Consider the following 15,826-nt stretch of genomic DNA (forward strand, 5'->3'; position numbering starts at 1 on the left):
GGTTTACTTTATTGGGTAGCTCAAGAAGAAGATCAGAAAAGTATATTAGGAATCAGTTTAGGAGTAGTGTAATGGATACCAAGTTAAAGGGTCTACTTGATTGTGTAGGTCAAGATAAAGATCAGGAATATATTTATCAGGAATAAGTTCAGGAGTGTGTAATAGATGCATGTGAAAGGGTCTACCGGTACTTGATAATGTAGCTCAAGATGAAGATTAGAAAGGTATTAATTAGGAATCAGTTTAGTAGGATGTAATTGATGCCAAGTTAAAAGGATCTACTCAATTTGGGTAGCTCAGGAAGAAGATCAGAAAGGTATGTATAGGGAATCAGCTTAGGAGTAGTGTAATTGATACCAGTTAAAGGGTGTACTTGATAATGTAGCTCAAGATGAAGATTAGAAAGGTATTTATTAGGAATCAGTTTAGGAGGATGTAATTGATGTCAGTTAATTGGTATACTTGACTGGGTAGCTCAAGATGAAGATCAGAAAGTAATTTATTAGGAAAAAGTTTAGGAGTAGTGTAATCGATATCAGTTAAAGGGTCTACTTGATAATGTAACTCAAGATAAAGATCAGAAATGTATTTATTAAGAATCAGTTTAGGTGTATCTAATGGATGTCGGTTTATGGGTCTGCTTGATTGGATATCTGAGGGTTTTAATCAGAAAGGCATTCATTATGACTCAGCCGACTTTTAGCAGGAGTGGTTTGGTAAACAGTCCATTTATTTGTTTGTTGACATATTTGATTTTACCATGAATAGTTAAGGTCATCATTTCGTTTCAGAAAATGTTTCTAGTGGAGTAGGCCAAGGTGTATTTTTAGACCATAACGACTCTGGCAGATTTGAGTGTAGATTTGTAACTGTGAGAGTTCAATCCAGTACATCTATCATGTTCCGTGGTATGGAGGGTACAGTGTTTGGTATGTGGAGTGCCCATGGAGAAGGTAGGTAACTCTGTATAACCTCTAAAATTTCAAATAAAAATACATGGTTATACTTGCACAGTAATTGTAAATTCATAGTTTTAGTTCTCTCACGTTTGACAAATGTCAGGAAGATAGATGTGTTTCTTTTCCAACAATAGTATAATTAACACCTTAGAAATTCTAACTACATTCATATCAGAATACGTTTTTAAGATCCAGTTTGTAATTAGTTGTGTCAGCAGCCATGCACCACAATGTCACTATCTAGTAGTATGTAGTTGCAATAGATCCCTGAAATTCTGTTGTTCAGGGAATATGTGCCAGTGACAATCTGATCAGCTTCAATGGGGTTTCAGATTTTCAAATGTTAAGGTTTCTAATTAGCTGTGTTTTAACCGAGGCATATTACTATACCACTGATATTAGGTTTGCAATTGACACAAGAAGGCCTTTATTTCAGTTTCAAGCAGAATTTAAGGCTACACCTCCTGATCAAGCTCCAGTAACTTTTAAAATTTTTAATATCTCAGATGTTTTTTTTCCCCACTCTTTTTATTTGGACTTTTTGTTGCTTGCAAAATAGTACGGTGACTGAGTGAGGAAAAGTCGCATATTTACATGGTTTAATTGTCATTCAGAATATATGGCTAAAAATCACTGTATTGGTAGTTCAAAGACTAAATTTTACATTTAGACTTGTCGTCAAAAAATCGTATGGTGCAATTTTTGTAAAATTGGCTTTAAAGTACGATAGCTAACTTTAAAGACAAATTGACATTGACAAGTTTTTAGGTCTACATTCTAAAAGAACATTTGTAATATACTTTCTGTTATTAAACACATTGCTGTTAACACTTATTTTAACGATTTCAAATAAATTTTGACCAAATTTATTCGTTATTGAAGAGTTTTTGTAAAATTTTAACACCAAGAATATTTTGCGTTTAATAGAGTTCGTTTCAATTCAATTTCATAATTGGTTTTTACGTCAAGTTGAAACTAATATTTCATACCTTAGTTATTCAACAATATCAAATTCTTTTATCTCAGAAGTATTATTTCGACCTGTGCATTGAAACAAAATATGCACTACAAAATCGTAGATACAGGTTTTCCTCTGGCCTAATGCCTAATTTGACGGAGTTATTTGAAGTCCTCATACATAACATCTTATAGATACACATAAGCAATTAGGATGTGCTGCATCACATACATTTGAATACTGGGATATATTTCTTGAAGCTGTAGAAATTTTGCTCTCAAATGTAAGGGCAGAACGAGAGGGTATTTGGTCTCCGGGACATTTTAAAGGTTTATGGACTGACATGGCATAGACCGTAATTAAAGCCTGTGAACATGTCTACATGTAAATATTTCATAACTAGTACTCTTAATAAAGGTCAGTCAAAGAGTTTGTATAGTCCAATATCAAAGTCAAAATTAGAATTAGAAACGTTTCAAAATATGACATAAAAAACAAACCTCAACTGTAAATCGGGGGAAATAATCTCAGGTCACATAAATCCAGAACTTGTATTCAGACGTGCATTGGTTTTGGCAAACTGCAGAGATGATGTTACAATAATAAATATGCTGTCTTGCCCTGTAGGTCCCTATCCAGTTTCCCTTTTCACGATGACGGCACCATGAGTAAAGCCTCCTCTGCACTTTCTCTACCTTCCTTACCATCACTCACAGCTTACATTAGAGATGGAATGGCATTCGATTACCTTGCAGCTGACATCAAACTATGTATCAATGTTTTACTCTAGCACACACAATAGCAGACTTGTTACACCGCTACGACACAAAAAAACAACTCTATAAAGTCTGCTGAAAGGAAACGCCGCACAAAGACTACAACTTCCATCAAAGTGTATCAGGTCATAAAAGGCAGAAGTATTCCGGACTGGAAGAAATTTCTGTCTGTTAAAGAAAATAAACAGGCTCTCCTTAATTTCTTAACAAACCCTCTATGATTCCACCTTATTGTCAGCTTTGCCTAGCTGGATCGTTTGAAAATCCCCAAATTGCCAAAGCCGTTTCAATCACTATACTGTTAATGACTGTTGTAAATTGTTCAGCACTCAAGAAGAGGCTGATACTCATATGATATTCCATGCTTTATACTTTGACACGAACCTTAGAGAAATGAAATAGAGCGGCAGAATTATCACACGGACTTCTAATGCGGATGTGATTGTTCTGTGCGTACACACTACAAACAGATGATATATACAAGCGAGTTGTGGGTGCAGATGGGGAACATTAGCAGTGTAAAGGACAGGCAAAGAATTTTACCTATTCACCAACTATGTGCCTGCCTGCTGTACATGCTCTTACCGGATGCGACACAACTTCGTCTCTGTTTGGAGTAGGTAAGAAATCAGTCTACAGGATTTTAAAGGACACACACGATGAATTCAGTGGTTTGCAGAACTTCAGGAGTACTGACAAAGACGAAGCCCTTGTATGTGCAAGAAAGTTTGTTGCAAAGCTTTATGATAAAAAAAAATCTTTTAAATCATTCCATCATGATATGAATAAAATGCGTTTCAAGCTTGCCGCCAGTAAAGATATAAGTCTTGTCAGATTGCCTCCCTGTGAAGAGGCAAAGAAACAGAATGATATACGTGCTTTATTTTTTAACTAAAACTTGGACAGCATCTCACATTGCTAAACCCCCTGTTAGGTAACCTTTAGAGTACGGATGACGAGAGGTAAGTAATACATTACACCCCGTGTATTGTAAAGGGCAAATGTCAGCCGAGTTTTTACAAGATCTTGTGTGTTCATGTAAGGGGAAATCTCCATGTAAAAAGTCATGTTTTTGTTCCTGTCAGAGTTCATATTTATGCAGAAATTCCCAATCATATTCCTTGACAGATGAAACAAAAGAAACTTGGTTGAATTCTGTTGTTTTGACCTTTTCGAGGATATTGGCTTGATTGTAACTGTTTGCGAGGTATTTAATGGTGTTTTTTTTATGAATTACATGCAAGAGCTTAACTTGCAAAATACACGTTCAAGGTAATAGGCTTCAAGTGAAAACAATATTTATCATTTATTGCAGAGGTTGAATGTCACCAGGCAAGGTAACCAATGTGACTTTAACAAAATTTGTGTTGATCTTTGATGATAGAACAAGTGTGTGAAAAACGTCAATTTTCATGAAAATAGATGTTTTGAGAGTATATTTTTACGTTTTCGGGGTAAATCATTATTAATTGATTTTAAACGATGTCTGTATCTGAAATTTGACATAAATTGCTACATATATCTTTATATTTTGAAAATATAGACGAAAAAAGGAACATAGTATTTGATCTTTGACCTTATATATGCAAAACTGTTACCACATTTCTTTTTGACAACACTGATATTTCGAAAGTACTTATTTTGACAAATCCAATGATATACAGTATAGCCATATAGTATGTTTGACGATTAAATCTAAAAATTATTGAGTCTGGTCACCGTACTAAAAGGTTGTGTGGAATTTTCTTATATTTTAAAATTTTTTTTTTTTTTTTTTATCTTAAAACAAAATTTTATTAATATATTTACATTTGTTATTAGATACATCAAATACCGGTACCTTATCCCTGCCTTGTTAACATTAGCATAGAACATATATTATGGTTAGTTGTGTTAGTACTCAAATTTTCATTAATCTGGATATAATTCTATGTCTTCACCTGAATGATTTTTTTTTTAATTTTAATACTTGTCACTACTTGTACTATACATGTTTTTCTCATATACATGCATGTCATTTGGTCTCTGATGAATTATCTTAATAGGTCTTGTTATTTTTATATAACTATATTAAAAAAAGGACAAAAAAATTAACTGTGACAGTATTCACAACTCATACTAAATATACCATACAATTCACAAATAAATGTCACATTAATTATTAATTGTGAAAAAAGACTGTTGGCAGCATGCATTTGTCAATCAAGTATTTCTGTTTGTAGTAAAATCTTTGGATTAATAAATTCACACATTTAATTTTGAATTAATATTGAACACTAAATTATAGGTCAATAGATGAAAACACAATTATTAATACATTTGTTTATTTTCCATTTCTCTTATCTTTCACAGGTAAAATGATATTTAAAACCCCTGACATCCAAAATGATGTGTTACGAATGAACTTGGCTCCTGTCCGATATGTTGACGATTCTGGAAATCCAACCATTGTTTATCCTTTCAATCCTAACGGATCACCAGATGGAATTGCTGCTCTCTGTTCAGAGGATGGTCGTCACTTAGCCATTATGCCTCACCCTGAAAGGTGTTTCTTGCCATGGCAGTGCCCTTGGATGCCCTTTGGAATGAAGGAGAAATTAGATGTGTCTCCATGGTATAAAATGTTCCAGAATGCTTTTGACTGGTGTGTTGAACAAGTTTAATATATATGGTTGTGTTAAATGTAGATTTTTATGAGCATTTTTATCTGAATGAATTATTGAAAATCTTATTGTTGATAAAGTGTTAATTGCATGGTTGACTGAATCTCATTATAAAGTTATTGGTCTGAATGATCAGTGCACAGTAAACTCCACCATTATACGTATCACTGATACACGAAAATAGTTTTGGTGAAATATTAAATATAATATTGAGCGACATCAAAGTTCAAAGTTGAATTTATATGATTAAAGAAAGCACAAAGCATACCATATGTTTCTGGACTTTAACTCTTGTATTTTTGTTTTGTTTTACAAAAACAATAAAAATTACAAATTGTTATGAAATAGTTTAAGACAAATTTACAATATCAAGTAAGTCCCTGTGTAATAGAAGCACGATACAGCATGTTTTTATTTGATGTAGTATTGAAATTTTCACCAAATATATTTTCCTGAAAATGTGGGAGAGACATAACATAGCATTTTTAAAAAAGGAGTTTGTATTATAAAAATCAATGAAATCCTCAGAAAGTTGTTTCATATACTTCAAATTAGTTATTGTAAAAAAAGTAATAGATTATCTTCATGTAAATTAGTCAGAAAATAATTTAAAATCAACAACATGAAGTTAATTTGAACAAATATTTTATTGACATGAAATTATTCTTTACAAAAAAAACAAAAAAAAGACAAATGATGAAGGTTATTTCTGACAAAGCAACTGACTAATATATAACGTTTGAATGTTTTTCAGATAGTATAGTTCTCCTTCACCCCTAATCAGAACTTTCCCAAAATATTCACCAAACAATGCCATTTAACACCACATAGTTTGTTCTGTTTTCTTTAGATAATCATGGAATGTGCCTTTGTATATCTTGTTTGTGTGTGGGTACCTATTTTGTATCTGTTACTCCTCATTAACCCCTTATTAGAAACTTTCTCTTGGGGCTTTGTTCAGCTTTCTTATTATGGTTGCAGCAATGGAGGATTTAGGAAACAAAAGGCTTGCTATCTGTCCATACATTTTTTTCTTAAATAATCCTTATTAGAAAAAAATGTATTGGTCCAAAGGTGATATGTCATGGATATATAATACAATGATCTCAAAAAATGGATCTCAATTTATTTTTCTGCCTTGATGAAATGGATAAATTACATTGAAATCATTTAGATTGGTATTTAGTTTATTGTTTAAAATAACTATTATGAGGTATTAATTCTACCTTTGTGCCATTTATAAAATGTATCTAGTTTATTGTTAGAAATTTTGCTAGTGTTTTACTCTATATCCTTTTCACCATTGTGCCTTCTCTAAGTGGAACATCAGGGTTTTTCTTTAAAAAAAACATTATCACAAGTGAGTTATTTATAAAGATAGTTCCTCAATTCTTTAAACATGGAATACCATTATTAGAAAGGCAAGTACAGACACAATTTATTCTGTAATATACAGCCACTATGAAATATACAGCCTCTACTAACATCAGTGATGAAACTTTTCCATATTACTAACATTCTAATATATTATATTTAAACAATGTCATATTATTTACTGTAATTCATGTACAGGTTTAAAGGCATGATATATATAACTCTAAATAGAGCAATTGAGATAAAAAATAGTCTTAGCAAATCAAGGCAAATTATATATAATAATGTGGTCATTAATACATTTGAGATTCGTTTTGTTCTAGGGTATATTTTCGATAATTATTTTATTAAACTTATAAAATTTAAAATTATGTTGTATTTTTTATTATTTAGCATATCTTATGTATTTGACATAGTTGATGAAGGAACCAGACTAAGTGTAAACATTTTCACATCGATTTTTTTTCTGACATCTGTTGTTGGTTTTAAATCTTTTGACTGCATAATCAGAAAATTGGTATGCCAAATTGAAACCTATGAGTTTATGTTCATTTTTATGTTACATGGCCTTGTTTGTCATCATTTTGCGTCCTTTGTCGTTGTTTGTTGTCCATCTGTCATTATAAACGCTTTAAAAAATCTTCTGGGCCAAATATTACAAAACTTTACCTCATTTTTCCTTACGGTATCAAGCTGTTGCTAAAAAAGAACCTTTGGGTAAAATGTAGATTTTGACTTATATCTCAATAACTAAAGTAGTTACAAAACATCTGACGTTGTACAAATGATCAGCAGGTCAAGGTTTGCCACCTTCGAACAGGACAACCCTTTAAGGAGTTATTGCCGAAATTGTCAATTGACTGCTTTAAGGAGTTAAGGCCCTTGAAAGATGATTTTTTTTTCATTTTGTGTATTAATCTATATAGGTAGGGAGAAATTGTAAATAGCAAAGCTATTAAATACAATAAGATCTACAAATAAGTCAACATGGCCGAAATTGTCAACTAACTCCTTATAGGAGTTATTGCTATGGAAGATGATTTTCTTTTCATTTACAAATCTCTGAAGGAGATAGTAAGAGGCCGTAAAGTGAAACTGCAGCACAATAAGATCTACAAATCTCACGCCATTACCCAAACTGTTAACCGACTCCTTATAGAAGCTATTTACCTTGAATGATAACGTTTGTCCATTTTTTGCATTTTTGTGAAAACTGTAAAAAGTAAAATAATAAAAATACCGAACTCCAAGGAAAATTCAAAAGGGAAAGTCACTTATCAAATGGCAAAATCAAAAGCTCAAACACATCAAACGAATGGAAAACAACTGTCATATTCTTGACTTGGTGCAGGCATTTCCTTATGTAGAAATGGTGGTATGAACCTGGTTTTATAGCTTGTTAAACCTCTCACTTGTATGACAGTCGCATACAATTCTATGAGAGAGAAACGTTAACAAAAACTCTAAACATCTCTACTAGACCTACACAAATGCCACTAAAAGATATTTACAAATAGGGAAGCATAACTGGTTGCAATAAAGAATAAAATCAAAATGGCATATTGTATTATCAGTTTAGCGATTCAAGCTCTTGGGAGCCTCTTGTATGGTGAATAAAATTTAATGGAATTGTTCGATTAACGTCAATTAGACACCAGCCTACGATACAAGTGTACTTTCCTGTATCACTGGTATGAATTTCCATTAAAAAAAACCTAAGCATGGACTCAAAGAGGAGCGAGACTGGGTACATCGACAGGGTAATCGTATCCTATCCATGCCTACCTACCATTCGAAAACAAACTCAATCAAATGTTCAGTCGGACATATGACATAACCAGTAATTTTACAATCAGACAATTTTGGTATCATACTATTTAAGACCACGAAAACATGTTGCTAGTGAGTAACTGTGAGACAGAGACCCATCGTATCGTCAATCAATTCCCGATTCAGTGCATTAAACTTGCATGGTGTCAATTTCAGTTGGTTTTCCTCATCTCATTTGTACATCGATTTTAAACTAAAAGGGTGATTTTGATGTGAACAGGTATTACGAATAAACAATGAATTAACCAGTCTGGTCTTTTAGTTAATTTTCCGCTTATCCACTGCAGTAAGTTCAGCACAGTTCAGACAAATAACTTGCAGTCAATTAAGATCTGTTAAGTCTAATTTAAGATTGTTCTGTAGTTGTTACTTACCCGTACAAATACAGTTATGAATTTTCTGAAACTCTACTGAACAGTAATGAATTTATAATAAGAAAGTATCTTAGCGTAGCAATAACTTAAAATATTATCAAGACTTAACGTTTTTAAGCTAACCACGTTATGATCAAAATGGCTGTTTAAGACAACATCCATTTACTAGTGCCTGTTTATGTGTGTGTCACATCCTTATTAATAATGTGGGTATTGTGTGAACAAGAACGAGTGATACATTATTAGTTTAGATATGTTAACCCCATACGATGAAGTAGGTGGAAGGGTACTGCAGAGAATTAGAAAGTGGACATCGTAACGTTTGTAAAAGATTTGTAAAACTAAGTCGATATTGAGTAAAAATTTAAAATTAAGACATGAAGCAGTCCCTCAAGTTTCGGTAGCAACCTTAATAAAATTGAGAATGGAATATCTAGATCACTGGGATAAAGGAGATGCAAGCACTCACTGAAATGTTGATAAATTAGCACTCAGTGTTTATGAAAACCTTTTAAAATAATACTTGGTCACAGATATTTCCTTAATATATAACGCACATGCTTGGACAATTGGATTGAATGATGCACAAACAAACTAACACCAAAAAACCTCTGATATTTTTCAAATTGTATCTATTGAAAACTTCACAGTTTATACAAAGAAACAGTAAATTATAAGAACAGGCATAAATAAATATTCTTATATATAAACATTAAGAATATGTTATTAACTATAACCCAGAACCTGTTTCCCTTGAGTGTTTTATAAAGAAAACAAACATTTGTATATAGGATCAGCTCACAAAGAGGCGCAGGAAATTTTTATTTTTAATAAAGTAACCAAACGTAATGTCAATATGTTACACATAAGCCGCTGCAATTCTACAGTCCATCACACAATCTACAACGATAAAAGATACATATTAACTTATATTCTGATATTTTACAACACAATTTACATTCATTTCAAGATTGGTGGGACGGTAATTCTTCTTAACGAACTTTGCTGCACGAATGTAGATCTTCGAATAACCAATATAAATAAAATGTTTCGCGCGAAATTAAATTTCGTGCTACCATTATAACACTATTCTATTATAATGAAAATACTGCATTGCTGCCTTAATTCATCCGATCGACAAACAAAGATATGTTATATTGTCCTTACATCAGCCAATCACATCAACATCTTAATATACACACCCACGTTTTATTACATGTAGTAAATAAAAAGCACGTGTTCGGCTACCTTTAATAAATTCATATATTTACCTTGGATAAAGTATTTTTAAAATAATTTTGTGCTTTTTATTTTTGTAACTCAAACAAAAATGATGATACAGTAATGCCTCAACCGAATAATTGATGATTATTTGTATTTTAAGATAGGATCTGCAGCTGCTAAAAGAGAACAAATATACAATCGCTTGATATACCCATCATTTGATGCAAGGATTTCTGTCGTGGAACGTCTCATTAACTTTTGTTTTAGCATGTAAAACATATCTGTGGATAAGCCATTACCATAATTTCCGTAAAACAAACAAATCATATAAAACAGCTTTTCAAAAGCCTTGATGAATGAAACATATTTGGCAGATATTTCAATAAGTGAATATGTTTCTCTTATTTTGTTTAAATTTGGTAACTATCAACTCGTCATAATACCAGGAAAAAAAATTGAACGCCACACGCGCGTTCGAATCAAAAGCCAATTAAAGTACGAAGTTGAATAGCATTGAGGTTAAACATGTTTTTTTAGCGATCAACCCTCCCCTTAGCCTGGGACAGTAGTGTAACCGCACATTTACTTATTTTGCTGCATAATACACATCTTTGTTTTACCTTCAAATCATAATTCATAAGTTGTCATTACATAAACAAATATTATTATGTTAATTATTATTATCCGGAATTCATTTTAGAAAGACTTAAACCTGATTTAAGGAGGTGTTTTTGGCATTGAGCGATGCCCATGTTAGAGTATTATGTTTATTATCAGTGGACAGTAAGTGTTACTTACCTAACAATGTAAAGTTAATCTGACACATTGAGATATGCCCATGATAAGGGTTTTATGTTGACTATCAATAGACAGTAAGTGTTACTTACCTAACAATGTAAAGTTAATCTGACACATTGAGAGATGCCCATGATAAGGGTTTTATGTTGACTATCAATAGACAGTAAGTGTTACTTGCCTAAGACATGTAAAGTTAATCTGACACATTGAGAGATGCCCATTATAAGGGTTTTATGTTGACTATCAATAGACAGTAAGTGTTACTTGCCTAACACATGTAAAGTTAATCTGACACATTGAGAGATGCCCATGATAAGGGTTTTATGTTGACTATCAATAGACAGTAAGTGTTACTTGCCTAACACATGTAAAGTTAATCTGACACATTGAGAGGTGCCCATGCTAAGGGTTTTATGTTGACTATCAATAGAAAGTAAGTGATACTTGCCTAACACATGTAAAGTTAATCTGACACATTGAGAGATGCCCATGATAAGGGTTTTATGTTGACTATCAATAGACAGTAAGTGTTACTTACCTAACAATGTAAAGTTAATCTGACACATTGAGAGATGCCCATGATAAGGGTTTTATGTTGACTATCAATAGACAGTAAGTGTTACTTACCTAACAATGTAAAGTTAATCTGACACATTGAGAGATGCCCATGATAAGGGTTTTATGTTGACTATCAATAGACAGTAAGTGTTACTTGCCTAACACATGTAAAGCTAATCTGACACATTGAGAGATGCCCATGATAAGGGTTTTATGTTGACTATCAATAGACAGTAAGTGTTACTTGCCTAACACATGTAAAGTTAATCTGACACATTGAGAGATGCCCATGATAAGGGTTTTATGTTGACTATCAATAGACAGTAAGTGTTACTTGCCAAAATCATGTGAAGTTAATCTGACACAATGATAGTTGCCCTTGCTAGTTATACGTTTACCATCAGTGGCTAGTAAACGTGAAAACCTACAAGGTGAAGTGAATCTGACATTGGGAGATGCACATAAAAGAGTATAACTTTTACCACCTTCACCAACTAAGTAAAGAGAACCTGACACTGAAGTGATGTAAACAAACTTTATTTAATTTCTGTGGATACTTCTTCACATTAAGCTCTTTCGTACCGATTTCATGGTTACTTAATTTCGTAATGTATGCAATCATACTATGGTCAAATATAATAGGAACAAAATCCGTCTTGATTTTAAGGTTAGTTCGTCTAAGGTTAAGGTAATTTTTGCTGCTAAAATATAATGTATGCAGAAAAAAATTTAATAACAAAAATACCAACTCCAAGGAAAATTCAAAACGGAAAGTCCTTTATCAAATGGCAAAATCAAAAGCTCAAACACATCAAACAAATGAAAAACAACTGTCCTATCCCTGACCTGGTACAGGCATTTCCTTATGTAGAAAATGGAGGATTAAACATGGTTTTATAGCTAGCTAAATCTCTCATTTGTATGACAGTCGCATATAATTCCATAATATTGACAACAATGTGTGAGCAGAACAAACAGACGTAATAGGTAAAATTGTCAAAAAAATGTAGTACAGCAGTCAACATTGTGTTGTAATCTTAATCAATATATAAACTTTTTCAACAAAAAAAAAACCAAAATTGCTTATGCGGGATGTTTGGATAGCCATAAAACCAGGTTCAACCCACCATTTTTTCATAAAATGTCCTGTACCAAGTCAGGAATATGGCAGTTGTTATCAAATAGTCCGTTTCGATGTATGTTGGCGTTTGTTTTTGTAGCAGTTCGGTGTTTCTGTTGTTCCGTTGTTTTCCTCGGGTTTGGTGTGTGACCCGGATGACTATTGAACAGCGGTATACTACTGTTGCCTTTATTTATAGACAATCTATAGATAAAGTACATACGCAAAAATGAAAGACAAGATTACATAATTGATCGTAGCTCAATAACACAATGGCGGGATGTATAAATAACGAGCCACGCCAAACGTATAGAAAGTGGTTTCCGGAATCTCAATCAAATACTACATGTGCAAAAAGGTTTGCAAACATACTATGATATGGTCAAATATAATAGGAGGAAAATCCCTTTTGATTTTAAAGTTTTTACGTCTAAAGTTAAGGTCATTTTTACTAAAAATAGACTAACATTTATGCAGAATGTGGTATCCGGATTCCGAATAACTTACTTTATATGAGTTTGTAGCCTTACTTTTATAAATGGTTTCGGATGGGTCAATATCCTTAATGCGTCTCAAACTGAGGTCTCAAAAATAGTTTGAAACATATTATGATATTTTTGTCTTAAATACATGATTTTTTTATTAGTTGTATTTTGCTTTTAACTAGCTGTCAGTAATTGCGAGTACTCTCAGATCTGTACTTAGTGTCTTTTTGTTGTGGGGATGTATAAGTAGCCATCCACGTCCACTCTGTGTTTTTGTTAGATGTATTTCTATTCGCGTCCATCTGATGAGTTAAGCCTTTTTCAACTAATTTTTATAGTTTGTTCTTATGTTGTACTGTTACACCACTGTCCCAGGTTAGGGGGACGGTTGAGCGCTCACAAACAGGTTTAAACCCGCCACATTCTTTATGTGCCTATCCAAAGTCAGGAGCCTGCTGTAGTTCAGTGGTTGTCGTTGGATCATGTCTGTCATATTTGTTTTTCGTAAATTGTTTTGTTATAAATTAGGCCGTTAGTTTTCTCAACTGAATTGTTTCATATTTTTCATGTCGGGGCCTTTTATAGCCGACCATACAGTATGGGTTTTTCTCATTGTTGAAGGCCGTATGGTTGCCTATAGTTGCTTACATCCACTTCATTTGAACTTTGGTGGATAGTTGTCTCATTGGCAATCATACCACATCTTCTTATTTTTATATAAACATGACTTTTTGTTACAATTTTTAGCAATTGATTGAATAAAGGTGTAAAACTATGGAAATATTAAATGTATGAAAAGAACTTAATTTTAAAGACCTTATTGTGTGAAAAAGTGTTTTTTTCACCTCGAGAAGCCGCATCACAATGGGCTTTTCTGATATGCTAAATTACGGAAAAATAAATCTCCATCGTACCTCAAAGATTTTACTATTGTAACAATGACACATTGTGAAACTAAACTTGAGTCTATTTTACATGAAGCTCGATACTTGGAAGGGTTGTTTGCCATAATGTGTCATTGACTATATTGTACCGCCATTTTGATTAAATAAAGTTTACAGAAGTTATGGGACTATGACTATTTTATTTAGTATTGTGACAATGACACCTTGTGAATGCAACTCTTCTGAGATCCTTTCACAACAAAAATAACATACTTGGTTGGATTATTTGCCAGCACGTGTAATTGACCATTTGTTACAGACATTTTGATCCAACTTTTGTCAAGGAAATTATTGGATTTTGATTATTTTTTGGGGTTTTGTGAGAATAATACCCTGTGAACGTAATAACGCTGAGATCATTTGTCAGAACGCTCTCATTTGTTATCATCGTGTGTTATTGACCATATTACACCGTCATTTTAATCACAACCGTTTTACGGGAGTTACTGGACTTGACAATTTTTAGTGTATTTTGACAATAACACCTTGCAAACACATGTCCATTGAGACCAATTTTACAGGAAGGTGTCATACTTGGTACTATTATTTGCCATCGTGTGTAGTTGACTATATTGTGTCATATTGATCACATTCGTTTTACATAAGTTGTTGGACTTATTAGAGAAAATCCTTAGATTATTATGACAATGATACCTTTTGAACGCAACTCCTCTGACAACCGTTTTACAGAAATCTCTCATATTTGGTAGGATTGTTTGCCATCATATGTAGTTAATCATAATATACCGTCGTCTAGATCCCAACATTTGACGGGATTAATGGGACTTTGACAAGTTGTAGAGTAAATTTGTTGTAATAGTGTCAGCATGTGAATACAAATCCAATGGGACAATTTGAGAGAAAGCTCTTGGAGTTGAAGTTTTTTTGCCATCATATGTAGTTGACCATATTATACTGTCATGCTGATCTAATCATTTCAATGGGAGTTGTGGGAGTTTTACTATATTTTTACTATACTATATATTACAATGATACTGTTACACTCAAATTAAATCCTCCTTTATACAGAGGAGGGGGAGATTTCGCCAGGTCGTACCATTCTTGTTTAATTTTTTCCTCATTTTGAATGTGCATGAAATATTATCCACTTGCCAATAAGGAAAAAACATCAATCAATAATTTGTTTTCAGGTAGACAGATGTGTTACTGGACTAGTTGCCCAGCAGCAGAATGTTGGACCACTACACACACCACTGGCTGATGTAGCAGTAACAGCACTGTCTTATTTTGATAAAGTAATTTTAATATGTCAGAACAATTCAGTTTTCTCTGAAAGATAGGCAAAAGAGTAATTAAATGATTTAAAGGAGATGTTAGGTTAAATAAGACAAATACTTATCTATGCACACATAGTCTTTCTATCTTGTTAAATTCTGATTATGCATGAAATCAACTGGGAATCAACAATCAATCCACCACATGTTTTGTTTATGTCAGATTAAGGGGTGACCTCTAATGGTTAGTCAATGATATTTCGTATGCAGTTGTATAAACATTAGCACATTGATCAAGGAAAGCAAACATACTATTATTAAATCCTTTGTGTTTCTAGTATCAAGTTGTGTTTGTGAAGTAGGTACGGCTTCAGACTAAATACAATTTTGTATATCGCTGTAAAGTTTGTTGCCCAGAATGATGGTCTGTTCATTGTCTTGTGAGGCTAATTGATCTAGGTGGGTATGAACCCCGTAATGCATGTAAAATTAATTTAGGGTAAATGTGAGATTGATAGTTTATATACA

At 32.8% G+C, this 15,826-nt stretch overlaps 1 protein-coding gene across 3 annotated transcripts in view; it reads left to right on the forward strand.

Moving 5' to 3' along the window:
* The window catches only part of LOC127726379 (phosphoribosylformylglycinamidine synthase-like), a 65,341-nt gene that overhangs the window by 23,176 nt on the left and 26,339 nt on the right, over positions 1-15,826 (forward strand). Inside the window, exons 9-10 of one of the 3 annotated variants that reach the window (XM_052233764.1) lie at positions 792-953; positions 5,046-7,092. In XM_052233764.1, coding sequence (XP_052089724.1) covers positions 792-953; positions 5,046-5,356 — 473 coding nt within the window. In that variant the 3' untranslated portion in view covers positions 5,357-7,092. Of the gene's footprint in view, positions 1-791; positions 954-5,045; positions 7,093-15,826 lie in introns of those variants that run through there. The other 2 variants (XM_052233763.1, XM_052233765.1) reach the window with 2 other exon arrangements.

The sequence above is a fragment of the Mytilus californianus genome, unplaced genomic scaffold (genome assembly GCF_021869535.1).
Source record: "Mytilus californianus isolate M0D057914Y unplaced genomic scaffold, xbMytCali1.0.p SCAF_17, whole genome shotgun sequence".
NCBI classification, from domain to species: domain Eukaryota; kingdom Metazoa; phylum Mollusca; class Bivalvia; order Mytilida; family Mytilidae; genus Mytilus; species Mytilus californianus.